Genomic DNA, 17475 nt, shown 5'->3' on the forward strand with positions numbered 1-17475 from the left:
CTGCACCAACGTGACTAAAAGCAAATTCAAGTGTCTCAAACCTAATGTTATCTTCAGCAGACCGAGGACAATCTGATGCTGTTGCTGGTGTGTTCGTATCACAGCCGATGAGCAACTTGGTGTGGTTGGTGAGGCTGTTCCTTGTCCACAGAGCAGAGCTGGGACAGCCCCCTCTGAGAGGTGCAGCGGGGACGTGGTGTGCAGGAGGGTCTCTGCGAGCAAGAGGTGACATTGGCTTTCGGTGCTAGGATGTCCCCCAGCCTCTCTGCTCTGAGAGACAGCGGAGTGCAGATGTGTCCCCTGAGTAGGATGGAGAAATGGATCTTCATGTCCAAGAGTTTGTTTCAGATGGGCCTCATCAAAGCTGCGAAACACTGAAGCTTTTAGCCATGTCTGACGCGAGGGTGCTGTAGCTGCGTAACACTGCTGGCCTCCATCTGTGTATTAAACTCTGATGAAGGTGTTTAAAGAAGACAGGACAGAGGTTTCACCGAAGAGCAGGACAGCACAGAACAGAGTGGAATGTGCAAGCAAGCACTGCAATTCTGCCTGCGCGCTCCCGCCTCACCTAAGTCTGTGGATATATAGAAGATAGATGAGGTGAGCAGATTTTAGTATGAATGTGGCTGGCAGCAGACACAGATCATGGATTAAACATGTGCGTTGCAAGAAAGGGGCTTTCTTGAGGCAGACAGAGAGGCCTGCTGTTGCCGTGCAGCCCTATTCATCTCCAGCTCTGATGCTAACATCATTATCAACGTGTTTATATGAAGCTTGGCTGCAAAAGGGCTCATCGTCCTCAAGTTTTTTTCAAGCAAGTCTGTAGCTTTACTAAATACTCCTTTTATTGTGCTGCCAGGGACTCTCCCAGAGGCCAGTAAAGGAGGTGGCCTGTTTGGCCACAGTGATGTCTGGACCGGAGGTTCAGTTCCCGTGTGTCTTAAATCTGTCTGCAGACTGGCAAGCAACCAAGTGGGCACCTCTTTCTCCAAGTAATTGACTGCTTATGTGCAAATCAGTCTCTAGCTGCTTCCACGATGCCTGGCTCACCAGAGTTGCACAAGAAGATGCCTCTGCCATCATGCTTGCAAACCTCGCTGGGTGCCTGGGCTGTGCAGGGGATGGCAATGACAGGGACAGCCCAGCCCTCGGAGCCAAGAATCGGGTCACCATTCTTGGCTCCGAGTGAGCACCCAGAGCTGCTCTGGGCTGTTAGCACTTCTCTACAGTGGATGAAATAACTGTCCATCCTCCAGCTGGCAAACAATGCTCTCCCAAGTTACAAGCAAGCGTTGTGGAGAAGACTTGTTTGGAAAGCACCTACAGAAGTGGAGCTGGAGCAGCAGATGAGATGCCCCTGGCAGGGAATGTGCAAACCCACAGCCAGAGGGCTAGAGCTGGTGGCAATGGCATGCATCTGTGGAGTGATTAAGGATACTTCTTCTTGTGGGAGGGTGTTGCTGATAAGTCAAGGCTCGTGTGTCTGCAGGGGAGTGCTCCCCAAGGACCTGGGCACTGGATCAAGGCAGCAGGCCAGTTTTATTTGGCTCTCAGGAATGTCGTCTGATCATTAAACCAACCAGATTGGGGGGACTGTGGTGCAGGGGGATTTTTCTGGAGGCTGGGGGGAGAAGGAAGGTATGCAAAGACAGAGCTCAGGTCTGGCAGTTTATTCCCTTGCGTTAACATAAACACGGCTGTGTTGGTCTGCCCTGTGATTACTTGCCTGGGAATAACAGTATCCCTTGACTTATAGACACTGCCAGTCCCTGCTGAACAAGAAAGGCTGATGCTTAACGCATGCAGTGCTTTCCTCCTGTCATTCCTTTATAAGGAAAAACATTTCAGATTTTGTTTCTACCTTATTTTAACTTCTTCTAAACAAGGGCAGTTTAATCTGTTGATGGAACATCTAGTCCAACACTCCCTGACCTGGTGTGGTTATTATAGGCACTAGAACTGCAAATTAAGATGAAGTATTAACAAAAAGTCAGCATGGTGAGGCTGAGCTCACCGGAGAGCGTGCAAGGTGGGATGGTGAGCAGAGACAGCCTGCCTGCAGTCTGGAGATGGCAGAAGCAATAACGGCAAATGAGCACCATATGAACTTCTTGTTCTGGCATGGCTTGGTGCGATGGCAACGGCCACATCTTGTCGGAAGGGGAATTTGGCCAGTTCCCCTTTCCCTGCTGGGCTTGGCTGCAGGGTTACGTGTGCAAACAGAGGATGGGCTGCATACAGGTGGGGAAAACCCAGCTCTGTCTGTCAGTGCGAGGGAGCAGACCCAGCTCTGCTCACTCAGGACATTTGGACTCTGCAGTCCTCGTTTAAAGCCAAAAGCAGCAAAGCTAATTGCTGGGCAGCCTGCAGCAAGATGCTTTGCACAACCACCCAGGGAAGGGCTGTGTCCCACAGCTGATGGCAACACAGATGCTGCTGAAGTGTCTCTGAGTTTTGCCCTATTCCAGGACCCCCAAACTCAGCCCATCTCCAGGGTTTTACTGTCTGTGCTTGTCGGGGGATTGCCAGTGGGGAGTTTCTCTCCCCCTCGTGCTGCTCGCTGGAAATCTCCTCCTCTTCCGCCTGGCTTGGTGCCGTCTCTCTCCGTGGCTGGTGCTCTGCCCCCGGCGCGCTCGCGGGCCCCTTTCCCATTTAGGGCAAATGTTGGACAGCCCCTGCTTTTGGCCTGCTTGCAGCATATCTCCCAACTGACTTTTTTTTTTTAATCCTCTTTTGTTTCTGGAGGCTGAAATCTCCAGCGTCCCCCAGCCGCGTGTGCCGGCTGTGGCTCGTGCTGAGAGACGGCTCTTGGAAAGCTGTGCTGGGGCAGGCGGGGATGGGGGGAAGCCCAAGTGTTGTCCTGCCCTGGGTGAGGCTTGGTGTTGACAGTCTCTTCTAGAAGACAGGGTGAGCCTGAGGGTGGTGGTGACAGCGTCAAGTCCCTCCTGCAGTAATGATTTAATCTCAGCAGAAACAAGTGCCCTGCGGCGGGGGGCCTGCAGGCATGGGGCTGTGCATGGGCGAGAGCTGGGGCAGGCAGAAGTGGCTGAGCATGTGAAAGGGAGAGTCAAAGGAAAATCCCGTAAAAGCTTGCATGTTGAATCAGGGATTTTTATTTTTTTTTTAATCCAGATTTTTATACCAATTGTGCAACTTCTGCATCTGTAGAAGTGGCTGAGTCTGTGTTAGCAGCACCGGGTATCTGAGAGATGGCGGGGGCGGTGGGGTGTGCAAAGGCTGGTGTGCTGGGAGCTGATGGGTGACCTGGTTAGAGGGGGCTTTGTGGTCCCCTTTGCCCTGCCCTGTTTTTCCAGTGGGAGAGGCGACTGGAGTCCGAGCGCCCGGGCTGCCTCCTGTATTGGGGGTAGATCCCTTGAACACGCAGCTCAGGGTTGCTGCTTTAGTGCTGCGCAGCACAGCTGGGCTAGCTGGGACCCTGGAGCCAGCGTGATTATACTGGGATCTGGTTAGTGGGAGATTACCTTGGTTGTGTCTTTTGTGTAGGCCTGACAGAGTTGTAGTAAACTTTTCGAGAGGGCAATTTAATGAGATGTAAAACCCAAGGCAGACCCTGCCCTCGCTGAAGGTATCTGGTCCCTCCTCAGGTCCAGGCTGGCCCATCTCTTTCCCATTTGCACTCCCCGAGCCCAGGAGTTTAACGGCACCAATCTTGCCTAATTTTCTGTATGTGCCTGTGTGGGACCTGCCAAGACCTCCCGGGCAGCGGTGGTGCAGGCAGTGGAGCTGAGGGCATGGTCCCCTGGCCAGACCATCACAGGGTGATGCCAGGGGCACCCAAATTCCCATCCACACGGAGACAGGAGTGCACAGCCCATGGATTTTGGCAGCGGTGCCTGTCCACTTGCGCACCCCTCTCATCCCTGTGTGGTAGAGCTGGAGCCAAGGGGAAGCTGCCAGCGGTGCTCGGTGCTGCACGGACACCGACCGCTGCACCTTGGCATTGCCGCTGGTGGTTTTACTGGCATTTACCAAAGCCTTTAAAAGGAAAGGAAAATTGTGTTTGTTCTTCCTCTCTTTCCTTTCTGCCTGCCCTTGTGTCCTCCTGCTGTGCGGTGAGCTCCCGCACTGTGTCCGTGCTGCCCAAAGGAAGCTGAGTGGGTGTGGGGCTGCAGCTCCGTCTGGGAATTGTTCTTATCAAACTGGTTTATGTCAAAAAGGAATAATAATAATAAAACCTTTGATGGTAAGCAGGGAGATCAGGAGGTACAGCTGCTCCCAAGGTCTGACCTGCAGCTCATGGCACTTCCCGAGACTTTATGGGGAGTTTTAGGGTCCTTGTGCTGCAGCAGATTTTGTTGTGTGCCTGAAATATCTCAGAGGAGTGGGGAGAAATGACTGGGGCTGGCCCAGGGAGTGTGAGCTGCTGGAAACGGCTCTCTGGGAAGCAGGGGAGAAGTATAAGAAAAGCAAGTTTCCTGCCATGAGCTGGTGTATTTACAAATGGAAAGTTTTGGGTTGAAAAGGTCGAGAGCAGGCGGCTGAGAGAGCAGCAGAGGCAGTGGCTGTAAAAGCCGCTTTCCCGGCTCATGCCCCACTCTGCAGCAGGGACGGGGAGGGTCCTGTGGGGGTACGGTGGCCCCGTGTGATGGGAGAGGGATGGTGAGCACCGGAGGGATGAAGGGTGGTGCCCAAGGCAGCCAGGGTGTGCGTGGGGATGTGGGATATAGTGGGATTTGCACCTGTGGGGCTGCCGGAGGGGTGGGCTCAGCATGGGGAGCCCACGCTGTGCCTGCCTCCTCCCCTTGTTATGCGGGGATGAAGTTTCCAGCCCTGCCTCGGACACCACGTGAAAATGAGACATGCACATCTGGAAGCAGAGTGCATGCGCATAGCACTGCCAGTTTATTTATTCCTGCAAATTCTCCCTAATTAGGGACTGCTGGGAAGTTTGCAGTAGTGGAAACGGCCTGTTTCCGAGGGGTTCAGCATTCTGGCTGACCCTCGCCTCCCCTTTTTCCCCCCCTGCAACTACCGTAGCATGCAGGCGGTGGAAATGGGGGAGGGAAGACTTCCCTACCTCGAGGTCCAGGCACTGCAGTTTCTTCTGGAGTCAGATGCACCCTCAGCTGCATGGGAAGGCTTTGCAATGGAAACATGCTGTGCCATGTGTGTGTTAAACTCATTAGAGGATGAGCAAGGTTTCTGAAGCCTCTCGTTTCTATTAAAACATCTGTGCTGTCACGCAATGCTGGGTCTTGTGCCTGTTTTGGTCTTAATATTAAAATGTAGTAATTAATAATTAATATTTTTTAAATAATTAAAGTAATTAAGTCATTTTTCTGTTTGGATCCTAAACTGCACCTCCCAGTTTCTTAGGAAAGTCTGACCTGAAACTTAATGAGAAGAACAAGGGCACGAGGCTGAGTTTGTTTTAACTGTGCAAGGTTCAGGCAGATGCAGTTCCTGATCTTCTTTCCATTTCCTTCCCCTGCAAGCGTCCCCCGTCGTTTAATCAACACCAGGGAGTTTTGCTTCCCTTCCCTTCCCAGGCATGGGGGCTGCCAGCCCGCTCCGCCGGTGCAGTGGGGACCCCCCCCCCGCGTCCCCCTCCCCTCCCGGGAGCACCGGAGCGGCTGGGTGTGCGCTCGGCTGGGGCTGGGGTGATGCGCCTGGCCCGGGCTCGGGATGGCGTTTCCCTTTCCAGGCTCTCAGCATGCACAATAGCCGGAATTGCTGGCTTGGTGTGAAATGCTTCAAGCTAGGCTCTGGCACCGGCATGAGGCCGGTGGGGCCCGCGGTGGGCTCATCCCATGCATACGGATCACAGGGTAAACGGGCAAATTGCTTGTCGGAGTTGATGAGGCTTGGAGTGCACAGGACGGTGTTCGCTGGGGACAGAGCTGTGCCCTCCCAGCCCAACCATGTGCTGCTGGATCTGAGCATGGTGGGTGCTAACCCACAGCATCCTTCTTGCTGACAGGCAGCGGGACCGGGTGCCTGCTTTGAATCCCACCTTAGCACTGGTGTAAAGCCAGGGTGACTTCATCGGTCGCCATGGAGGCAGGGGAGGTATCGGGGACCATTAAGAATTTGCACACGTGGGGTGCAGGAAGGACTCAGCTCTGTTTTCAGATTAGTAGGGTGAGAGGATGGATGTTGGTTCTCCGCTTGCCCTGCTCAGTGTAACCACATGTGATGCATTCCCTTGCTCTGTTTGAGAACAAGCTGGTACCTACTCTGCACGCTGACTTAATGGAGTTAAACCTAAGATGAAGTTAAGCCTTGATCTTCTTCACAGCTGTCTCCCTGCTGGAGGTGGGTGAGAAGAGGCTGCAGGGACCTTGTGTCTGTGGTTGTTCCTCCACCCACCCAGCTCCAAAGGGGCATCTCAGCTCCAAGGTTGTCCCAGAACACCAAGTTTGCCGTTTCCCCTGTTTGTGCAGTGAATATCTGAGAAGCTGTAGGCTTGGGGACCGTCTCCTTCCCCATGTCGCATTGTATTTCCTATGAGCAGCCATGCCCTACCTTCAAACCTGTTTGGCTTTTTGCCCCCTTGATTTCACAGCAGTCCCTTTATATCTCCCATCACTAGCTGTTAAAATCTTCTTCTCATTTCTAGGTCTTATTGACCTGTTTATACCATCACTATGTTTGGGTTTGGATTGGAGTTTTTTTGTTCCCTTGGCAACAGTGATCTTTGCCCGCAGCAGCTCTCCCCTGTGGCGCATCTGCGTGCGATGCTTCTAGCAGTCCCATCCCTTCTCCACCTTCATTTCTGCTCACTTTTACTGATGCTGGACAGCCAGGATGACTCAAGACAGAGCACTAGTGATTTCTGCTTTGCTGCTGAAAGTATCTCATTTACTATGTTTTAGGAGTGCACTTGCTTTAACTGCATGGTGTCAGCAGCTCGTGGTCACGCTGGACCCACCGGTGCAGCGAGGTCCTTCGCGCTGATGCACTTGTCATGAGCAAAGACTTTATTAAAAGCCCTTTAGGTACCGACCTTCCGTCATTCTTCCAGATTTCATCCTATTTTTGTTATCCAGTCTTCAAAGTTATTCAACCCTTTCTGTGCAGTACCTTGGCTCTGCGTTTGTAACAGGGGCTGTGTAGCTCTGTGGCACTAAGGGATGAGATGTGGCCACGTTTCCTTTATCAAGAAAATCAGTTAATTATCCAGAAATCTCAAATCAGCAAACCTATTTTGAATTTTTTAAACTTTTCCCATGGTCTTAGTTTCCTTGCATAGGAAGGGAAGTGTGACCAGCACTGAAGTGTGGCTGTCCTCGCTGTATTTCCTACTTCTTTGGAAGCAGGAAGAGCCTGAAGTCTTGGGAAAGAGCCTTTTTTTTGTGACAATTCCTGTGTAATCAGCAGGGCTGGATTCATGCCGTCATCTACATGAAAGCATGGGTGGAGGTGATGGGAACTGCGTCTGGTTTTCCTTCCAGGTTCCCCCCCATCCCCAGCCAGTAAAACTGGCACTTCCCAAGGAGCTGGGGGCTGGATTCGGCACTGCTCACTGCCGCAGCCAGGTCCGGTCTTATCACTTGCCAGCTCCCCATTTCTGAGTGATGGCTGTCACATGCCTCAGTTTCCCCACCTGTAATATGGAGATCATTGCACCTATTCCTGGTGGATTTGGAAGCAGAAATGCTTTTTGGGCAGAAGCACAAGAACTCAGAAGGTGCAAGGAGCAGAGGGGAAGGTGATTGCAACAGCCTTTCTTTTGGCTTAGAAAGAAGAGATGTGACTCACCATTCCTTCACCTTCAAAATCTGCCTTGTCTGGGTTGTTATACATCTGTTTCTACCTGTTACCCTGCATTGGTGCTGCCCATCTGACAACAGCTGAGTGGATGGTGCAGCCACTGCTGCCCTGTGCTTCGGCTCGAAGCGATGCTGTGGGGATGCTGGACTGCCACAGATGTTGGGGGATGGTGTCGCCCGGTGCAAGAGCCTCCGCCCACACACTGCACCTACCCAGAAAGGCTGGGAAGGATGTTTCATCTGTGATCAGCAGCAAGAAAAGATGTTTGGACTCTCAATAGAAACATTAGGTGGTTAATAATAATATTTAGCTGCTCCTACATAGTACTTTTGTTCAGTAAGTCTCAAAGCATTTTATAGAAGAGGCCAGAATCAATAAAGAGTTTTGTTTTCTAATTAAAATAGGAGGAGGAAAGAGAAGATGCTGTGGATGAATTACCTGCTTTTGTGTAGGAGATAATTTAAGATTCAGGTAGCCACAATGACTCATGCCACCGAGTCTAACCAAGCCTGACACTCGTGAATGCAGCAGATCGTGAGACCGATAAAAGCTGCGTAGGTTCAGAAAAACCTTGACTTGTGGGAGGAAGAATATCTGCCTGAAAAACTGCATTCTTAGCAGCTTGCAAGGAAACTGTATGGTGCTGTTTAAAATGTGCGTGGATAGGAAAGTCCTTTTTCTGCCTTAGCCTGTCTTGATAAAGGGATCTTCTAACACTGATACCTACCATCTCCTTGGGGTTTTTTCTCTCTCATGTTTTTTTCTCCTTGAAGTGACTTTCTAGGTCTGCTCTGCATCGTGGTCCCCCCATGCCTACGTCAGGGCAGGGGCAGTGACCAGCACTGGCTGCTTCTGGAGAAGGTTGTGCTGTGATTTGGAGAAGCCCTTGAGGTACATCACTACCTGGAGGGCAGGAGAGCCCAGGGATAAGGTACCCAGGGGACAAGCGTCAACATTTCTTGCATCTGTCAGCTATCATGGCATCAAGCTAGTTTTAGCTTGGTATCTGTAACTAAGTGATCAGCAGATTTTACAGACTGCCTTTTTGGGGGCAGGAAATCAGTTCTAGGCCAACAAAACAACTTTGCAGGAAGTTTATTGCTCATCTGAAGAGCAGAGTGATGGTGAAGGAAAAAGGGCTGGGCAATCAGTGCCCTCGGTGGCCTGGGTTAGTAAGGCAACAAGAAATATTTCCATTGTAATGTAATACAGCAAGGAAAGTAATTTACTTAAAACCTTCCTGCAGCCAGTGGTTTGCAGAACAGGGATTGTGTCTAGGACAGCAGTTGCTGTGTACAGTATCCTGAAGGTCTGAACTGACCAGGAGCTTGAGGTGAGTCCTCTGGTACAATAAAAACAGTGAGACCCTTGGTTGTGTAAGCAAGGGGAGCAACAAGCAACAGAAGAGATATGATCTGCTCTCTTTCTTTTGAAAAGTGAGTTCTCTCTTTTTATTAAAATAAAAATAAAAATCCAATGACAAATACTTGTGAAGTGTTGGGAGAAAGAAGCAGGAAAGCCAGATAAGTGACTGAGGGACTGAAGAAAATACCTGACACGAAGGACAGAAGGGGCAGAACCTGACTAGTTTATCAAAGGGAATGTAGGTGATGTGATCAGTGTGGGAGATCTTTCATCAGGAGAAGGCTCAGGATCCTTAATCTCCTCAATCTACCAGACAAGGGCAAAGCAGGAGCTGTGCTGAAACTGCATTTGGATGAGCAGTACGACACATGCTTGTGCTATGCTGATGAGGAGCCCCAGAAACAAATTCCAGGGGAGGTGGTGGATTCTCCATCCCTCTGGGATGGGTGCTCAGCTTCCCAGGGTTGCCTGCCTTTCTAGAACTGTGTAGCTAAACACAAGCTTTTGGGTCCAGGGTGCAGGTAGAAAACCAGATGAAATGGTGTTTAGTTGTTATGTGCAGACTGGACAAGTGAATGATTTTTTTGGTCTTACACTCTTGTAAAGCCATGCCTCTGACTGCAGCTAAATCAGATAAAGGTGCAAGAAAGTCTCCAGAAGAGAGAAGGATGGGTTTATCTCCCTGGAGGAAAGCGTGCTCCTCCTCTACTAGCAGGCGCTTGGGTTATGTGCTGTGGGGTGAGTTGTTTACATACCTTCCTGCTTTAAATATTTACTATTAGAGCTCTGGATATTCTTGTTATTCTTTAGTTGCTGTAATTTTCCGTCTTCCTCTCCCCCTCTCAGTGCCTTAGGTGCACATGGGTGCAATATTAACCAGCTGGTTTTAATGAAAATGAACTCCTACTTATGGTCCGGATATTTTATTTCACACTTCTTGGGGCTCTCCTCTAGACCTGTTGATTTGCTAAACCTTTATTAGATCCAGGGTAATATTGTCTTTGCTTAGGAAATGCAGAGTGACCCAGGGAGCTGGGACTAAACCAAACTGCCTCAAACTCTTCTGCTGAAGAGCTTTGAGCTTCACCAGCTTCATGAGAACGGCAGACATAATTGTGACACTCACTACTCACAATCCATCAAACAATAGGTTTTTTTCTAGTGGTTTACTTCTTGCCTCCAGTTGACCTCAAAAATAGAGTCCCCACCACAGTGCCACACTGATTGCCGTGTTACCTAGTTCAGAGAGTGCCACCAAACTCCAAGCAGTGGGTCTGACACTGAATCTTACAGGGTTTGCAAGGAGGGAGACTCTAAACATAAAAAAATGTGCTTGGTCTTCCTCAGATTGACCCTATGGCTTATTATTAATCTTTTTTACAATATTGTTTTTTAGTTTGTCTTGCTCAGTTCATCATCCCCCCCCCCTTCATTCTACAACCTTGTGATGAGAGTGTACTGGGGAGTTACGATGCTTAACAGCCTTGGTAAAAGGCTAACCTAGGTTCTGGTCTTCCAGCACGGGAGTCATCCACAGTTTTTAACAAAGTAGCGTTTTTTGCTTTTTTCTCGCTCAGTAACTGAGTTAATTATTGACAGCTACATTTTTACCTGCTTGAAATGGATTGCTGATGTGACCTGTATGAGCACTTGAGAAAAATAAAGCCACTTTCTTTTGAAAATCAATGCCACTGGTGCGGGTCAGCCAGCATGCAATGCTGTGCAATGTGGCAGTTGCCACCGCTTCCTGTGGAGCCCGTGTGGATGTGGGGACGGCAGGGACCCGACACCCAGGTGCTGAGCCCAGCGGGATGAGAGCCGCGGGTCCACATTCGTTCTTGTTCTCCTCTAAGGCATCGGGAACAGGTAAAGGCGTTCAGGCAGTGGGGCTGCCAAGGAGGTGTGCACCAGTGGCTTTACGGACGGTGTTTTGCATGGGGAGGCATTTGTATTTCCATATTGCGATTGCACAGAGATGCAAAGCCTGTTCCTCTCTGCACTGTTGTGGTATGTTAGTTTCTGACGTCGCTAGGAGTGCAAGAAATGAAAGAGCTGAGTGCTGCTGTCTGTGAAAGGGGAGGAAAACCACTCTATCTACCTTAAAATACCATACTTCTATTTTAAAGGTGTGTTCTCGAGACTATTTAAGCAGTTCTCGTGTTTTAAAGTAATGACTTTCCTTGGATTAAAACCTCAAGATATTAACAGTATGGAAAACCTGGAGCTTCTTGAGGCTGGGAAATTCATGCTGTTGGTTTCATTTTCTGGTTCACATACACTCTTGGGGAGCCTGTGGTGTTTACAGACTTTGGAAGTGTAAAATTAAAAGTGTGACATAAGTGATGAAGCATGTACTTTCTGCAGTAACAGACAGTAACAGTACTAGTGTTTTGCATAATTTTTCTTTATGCTTCACCCAAAGTGGACTAAAACCCCAGCCCATTAATTCTTCTTTTCCTGTTGATGTGCCTGGACACATTTCATCACTTTTAAATGCTGCTACTAAAACACGGGGTGGGGAGGATAAAAAGAGGGTCAAGAGGGCAGGATCTGAATCAACATGGGAAGGGAGAAACATCAGATAACGAGCAGAGATGTGCAAGCCAAGAGGGTGCGAGCGGTGGAGAGAAGGCAGCAGTGCTGTGGAAGGGGCTGGTGTCGATGCCCAGAGCTGGCGCTGGCTCTGGCCGGAGAGGAGCGAGCTGCGGCAGCGCAGGGCTCAGCACAGGGGTGCCCGGCTGCACGCTTGGCTTTGGGGCAGGATTTGCAGCCTCTTCTGCTGCTTTGGTGGTGGTTTTCCAGAGCTGGCTGCAGAGGTGGCTTGGATTTGGTAGTGACGGGTTAGCATTGCTAGCTAGTGCTCTGGTTTGATTTTGAGAAATTATAAAAACAGAGGAGGGTGGCCGAGTTGCTCCTTTCCAAACAAGGGCAGATTGAAAAGCGAATGGGTTATCGGTGCTCGAGAACACCAGCGGTGTAACCCACCCGTTCAGGCTGGTGCCGTCCCTTTCGCGGGGCATCCTCGGGATGTTACCTCTTACCACGGGCACCGTGCTGAAGAGGCACAGACGCAGGACGTCAGGCATCGGGCGCGGGGTTCAGCCCGTGCTTCCTGCTGTGCTCGTCCCCGGGCCGGGGGGCCGCGGGACAAGCTCGAGGCTGCAAGATGCTGTTTGGGCCCCGGCGGGCAGTGCCCGGCTCCGCGGGTGCCCCTTCCATCCACCCACCCCCCCCCGGGGCGGCGCGGGGGTCCCCGCCCGCCGTGCCGCGGAGGGGCCGGCGCCGCGGAGGGGGGGGGCGGCGTGACGGGCGTGGGGAGCAGCCAGTGCGCGGCGAGGGGGCCGGGCCGGGCCGGGCCGGGCTGGGCTGGGCCGGGCCGGGCGGCATGGCAGGCTGCCCGCCGGCGCCGGGGGCGGCCGCAGCCGCTCGCCCTCCGCCATTCATTCGGCCGCAGGCGGCGGCGGCTGCGCGCACCCGCCCGCCCGCGCCCCGCAAGAGCCGGGGGGCAGCGCCCCGCGCCCCGCCATGGCCGACCCGGCCGTCAACGCCCACCTGGAGGGCATCATCTCCGACTTCGAAGGTGGGTGGCCGCAGGGATGGGGGGGTGGGTTCAGCCCTGGGGTGTGCGTGTGTACGCTGCTTTTAGGGCTAGACAGGGGAGGAAGCGGCAGAAGTTGCCGCCGTGCTGGGCTGGGCAGCGCGGAGCCGCCCGCGCCCCTCGCAGGCACCGCGCCGGGCCGGGGGGGGGCCGCGGCGGAGCGGGGCTGAGCCCCCCCTCGGCCCGGCTGCCCCCCCTCGGCCCGGCTGCCCCCCGCCTCTCCCCGCTGCTGCCGCCCCGGCGGTGCCTGGGGGGGACCTGGCCTCTGGCGGGACCCCGCCGCGGGTCGCGCCTGCCCGCCTGGGGAGGGCTGGAAGGAGCGGGGTGCCCGAGGGCGGCCGGCGGCCAGCCCGCGTCCCCCGGCAGCCGCCGGAGCCGGGGTTCGGTGGTTGTCGGTGCCGCCACCGGGCTGCGGTGTCTTTTGTTCGGAGCAGCGTTGCGCCCGAGTGTTATCTGCTAAGGCAAGATCTTATGGGATGTTTTTCCTTTCCTGCCTTTCTGAAGTTGTTTTACGTAGATTTTTAGCTGAAAACACGTCTGACGCGACTAAAAGTCTGTGAAACCCTAGGTACCGGCCCTTCTGTCGACTCCCAGATTTTGGATGCAAACACAGCCCTAGAGTAGCTGAGAGGTGGATAATGAACCCAAGTTTCAAATATGGCTATAGTGGGAGCTGCTCGCCCTAGAAAGCTTTGCAGTTGTCCCGTGGCAGAGCTCCAGTTGCCCGATAGCGTTGCCTGGCTCTCCCATGGAGTATCTCCTTGCAATCCCCTTGGCGTGCAGACGGGGATGCCTTCTCCCTGGGTGTCTGTGGCTCTTGCCGCGTATGCTGGCTTTGTCAGGCAAGAAAATAAGCTAGTGGAGAAGCGTGCTGCTGCCAGATGGGTATGAGAGTCAAAGACAGGCAGAAGAGGGGTAGGGGGTTGTGTCTGAAGCGGACGTTGAGAGATCAGCTCGGGGGGAGCTCATCTTCCTGAGCAAGTTTTGGAAGAGCAGCTCTGTCCCTACACACTCTCACGTCCTGGCAGTGAGCCAAACTGAGCTTCATGCAGCGGTTTCTAGAAAAAAAAACCAAGAAATAGTGGAGATCTGGGGGCCGCGGTGAAAGCATATCCAGGGGCTGCGCGTGTAGCTATAGGCCGAGACGACTTCACCGCCTCCTGGTGAATCCAGCCTTGCCTTCGGGAAGGAGCGCGGTGGTGTTTTTCCTGCAGGGTAGCTGAGGAAGCTGAGAGCACAAGGGTTCCTCTTCCAGGTCAGGCAGGAAATGGGTGGCAGAGCTGGGGTCTCTGCAGCCCGTGTCGTAAGGTTTGGCCACATTCATGTCTTCTTTTTTCAGCCCCTGGGCTTTCTTCAGCTAAAGTTGGGAGTGGAGGGCTTAGCAGGAGGCTGAGGGAAGTCACGTCTCTTAAGAAGATTGGGACTAACAAGTGTTGAGACACAGAGAGCGACCCAAATACACCATCAGTTTGGCACTCGGGGTTCAACGGCGCCTTTGTAACCGTCCTTCGGGGACTTGTGAGCTTCCCCACCGCAGGGCTCCCGAGCTGATGTAATTACAGCCTTTCCTCTTGCCTGCCCCAATTGCATTTAAATCTCTGAAGAATGAGTAATTCCCTACTTGGATATGATAAGGGCCTTGCTGTGAGCCCCGGGGCTGCTTGTTCGGGCTGTGTGTGCTCCTCCATGGCACCGAGCCGCTCCGCAGTGCGATTCCACACCCCACCCCCCCCCCCCCCAGTCCATGGAGTGCTTTATAGTTCCTGCCTGTGCAGAGGGAGAGGCTAGGGAAAGCTCTGTGCATCTGCAGCCAAAAGGTCTGGCCTTGCCCTTGAGCAGGGATCCGGGCTACTGTTTCACAATTTAATTAGTTTTCTGGGTTGTATAGCAGCTTCCCAAGAACAAGGCAATTAATTTCTAGCCTGTAGGGCAGGAGATGCAGTGTTCGTGTCTGCTGGGTGGGTATCTCAGCCCCAGGCAGCCCGTGGCCAAGCAGGAAAAATCAGCCAAAAACACCATGGAGCAGAAACCCCAGATCACACAGCAGCCAGAGCCCTCTTTGTTCTTGCCGGTCACACGCTGCCTGCCCTGCCGAATCACCCTGGTTGTTCCTGCCTGCTTTCGTTGTAGCATCCCTCCCTGGCATAGGACTGACAGGTTTCTTGTACCTGCTGGGTTGCAGAAGGCAGGGAGTTGCAGGCTTGGGTGTGGGCTGCTGGTGTGGGAGCTGCCAGCCTCCCTGAGCCTGAGGAGGATGCAAGGGCTCTTTGGGAGGGGGAAGGAGTGCGAGGTACTCCATTCCAGTTTAGTTTCCAAATCAAAGGAACACGTGAGAGGGAAACACAGCACAGCAGAGTGCGTTCTTCCTTGTGCCCGATGATGTGATGGGGACGGCTGCATTCAGGCAGCAATAAGTGTGTCCACCTCGTGCCGAGCCAGCAGGTCCTGCGGGGAGGGCACTAATCCCGCTTATTTGACTGGCAAGAGCTTCCTCGTCTCTAATGGGGGAGGGCATTATTAGGTCTGTGGTTTGCCAGGGTTTACAGAGCATAATAGTTCTGCCCCTGGGTTTATAGATTTTGGCAGGTTTTCGGAAGCGTGGCTGGTTCAGGCCGCAGTTGCGGCAGCACTTCCTAAGCTCATCTCTGCCTTGGAGGGGGGTTGCGGGTCGCTCAGCTTCCCGGAGTCTCAGACATGGACCCCTGAGTGGCAGGGAAGGGAACCTGTAGCAGTAAATCAGCCCCGGGTGGTAGGATGCTTGTGCAGTGTGTTAACGTTGTGTAAACCCCAAACCATCCTGATCCTGTTCAGGTTGGGTGATACGGGAGTGTCGGTGTCTGCGATGTTCAACTGCAAAGAGGGGCGGATGTTCCTGCTTGCAGCTTTGGTTGGTTGTGATGATGCCCAAAGATAACTCTGCAATGTGGTACTTGTCTTCCTGCTAAGGATTTGAAGCACTGTGCACCATGATCTACTGCCTGGTAGTAAGACGGAAGAGATCTGCTCTGGCCCCTCATCCCGGTGGGATGTGGTTGCTGCCGAGCAGAGTCCCAGGGGTAACCGAGGTGCATTTTTGCTGGCAATCATTGATGGTGAGTTGGCAGCAGTGATGCTGAGCGCTCCTTGCCTTTGCCAGTGCTGTCAGTCAACACCAGATTCGTTTCCTCATGATGTTGAAACGCAAAGTGTCATAGCGGGCGCAAGCTGCAAATTATGGTAAATGCCGAGTGGGGCTGTAAGTGCATGGAGCAGCAGGGTGATGCCAAGGGGTTTAATGTGATGTCCGGAGCTAGAGACTGGGCGGGATACAGGCTTGCAGCTTCACTCTGGCAGAAACCACGAGACAAACCACGAGCCTTCGTTGATGGTTCTTAATTCCTGATTTACCCATTGCTGAAGCCCAGCTCCCTCGGGGAGCGCATGCTTGCTGGCAGGTGAGCCTTGGCAGTGCTGTGGTCTGAGCAGTCGTGCGCTGTGTAGAGCTGGGTGCTGAGGGCGAGGAGCCTGCGGCCCTGCCAGTCACATCAGGGCTGATAGAAAGGCTTCTCTGGTTGTTTTATTTTTATATTTTTTTCTTTCCCACTATTGGACACTTTCCCTACAGACACATACTTCTCGCACTGCCCGACGCACGGTATTTCTAGTATTTCAGCCAAAGACTTTGTCTCAATGAGGTACTGAGTTGTGCTAAGTTATGTTGTGGTTTTAAGGGTTGTTAAAGACGAGAAAAACCATCAGCCAGGTTTTTTTCAGGAGGGGGCTGTATTAGATATAGGCTTTTCTATGTGCATGAATCTTGTGGGCTCGTCCATAAAATTTACTTGAGCAAATGCCCGGGATGTCTCTGGGACACGTGGCCATGGTGCATCCCCCAGGCTGCTCGGGGCTGGCATGCCTGCTGCCATGGGGAGCAGCTGCTGTCCGCGTGCTGCGGATGCTGGGACTCAACCCTGCTGCTAAAATTAGCAGGAACGCGCCAGAGGGATGGTCGCAATGTTATGTGGGTGATGTGGCTTGAATTCAATATGGTGAAAAGGCCCGGAGAGGGGATGTACTTCGTGTTTGTGTAAGCATCTCACTTGCATGCAGGGTCTCTCCTGTAAGCCCTGCCTAAGGGTTTGCAGGATGAGTGCTTGCCTGGGCTTACATGCATGGGAGTAGGCTGGGAGTCTGGGTGTGTGGCTGTCTCGTGTGCGGAGGTTCAATGCCTGGAAAAGGAAATGCAAAAAGTTCTTTCAGATTATATCTTGGATCGTCTCAACCCTAGGAGTGAAGCAAAGCTCCTGAACGTCAATTGTTGCATTTTCTGGGCTGTCCCCCAAAAATTATACTGCAACTGGTCTCTTCTGGTACTCTTCAGCAGCAGCCCATCATGGCTGGGTAGAGCCAGCACCACTCTCCCAGTTGATGGATGTAGCGTGCTGCTCTGAGACAGCTGGTTGCTTCTGATGTCCTCAAAGATGAGCTTTACAGGCGCTTTGGAGAGTTTTCTTTCTTTTCCATTCTTCCTATCTACGTTTCTGAATCTGAGACAAAAGGATGGAGTGGATGGGAGTTTTCTGCCAACTCAGCACGTGGTGGGAGAGGCAGGAGCTGGGGGAAGGTGCCTGTGCGAAGGCAGCAGTTGTGTCTTCCCTAGCAGAAGTTGTGTCTTCCCCTGCAGAACTGGCCTTTCATGCACAGAGTGGAAAAAACACATCTGCCTGGTTACAGCAGTGGAGACCTGTCGTTGTGTTGGTTTCCTCCCCCCATGTATATTTAGTTCTGTGGGAATAAAA

The 17475-nt window shown here is 52.6% G+C and overlaps 1 protein-coding gene across 6 annotated transcripts in view; it reads left to right on the top strand.

The window, feature by feature from the left end:
* Positions 1–17475, top strand: part of SEPTIN9 (septin 9) — a 147465-nt gene that overhangs the window by 58109 nt on the left and 71881 nt on the right. Inside the window, exon 1 of one of the 6 annotated variants that reach the window (XM_075519147.1) lies at positions 12458–12679. The exons of the other annotated variants lie outside the window; for them this stretch is intronic. Coding sequence (XP_075375262.1) covers positions 12625–12679 — 55 coding nt within the window. The 5' untranslated portion in view covers positions 12458–12624. Of the gene's footprint in view, positions 1–12457; positions 12680–17475 lie in introns of those variants that run through there. 6 annotated transcript variants of the gene reach the window in all.

Source organism: Mycteria americana, chromosome 16 (genome assembly GCF_035582795.1).
Source record: "Mycteria americana isolate JAX WOST 10 ecotype Jacksonville Zoo and Gardens chromosome 16, USCA_MyAme_1.0, whole genome shotgun sequence".
Lineage (NCBI taxonomy): Eukaryota > Metazoa > Chordata > Aves > Ciconiiformes > Ciconiidae > Mycteria > Mycteria americana.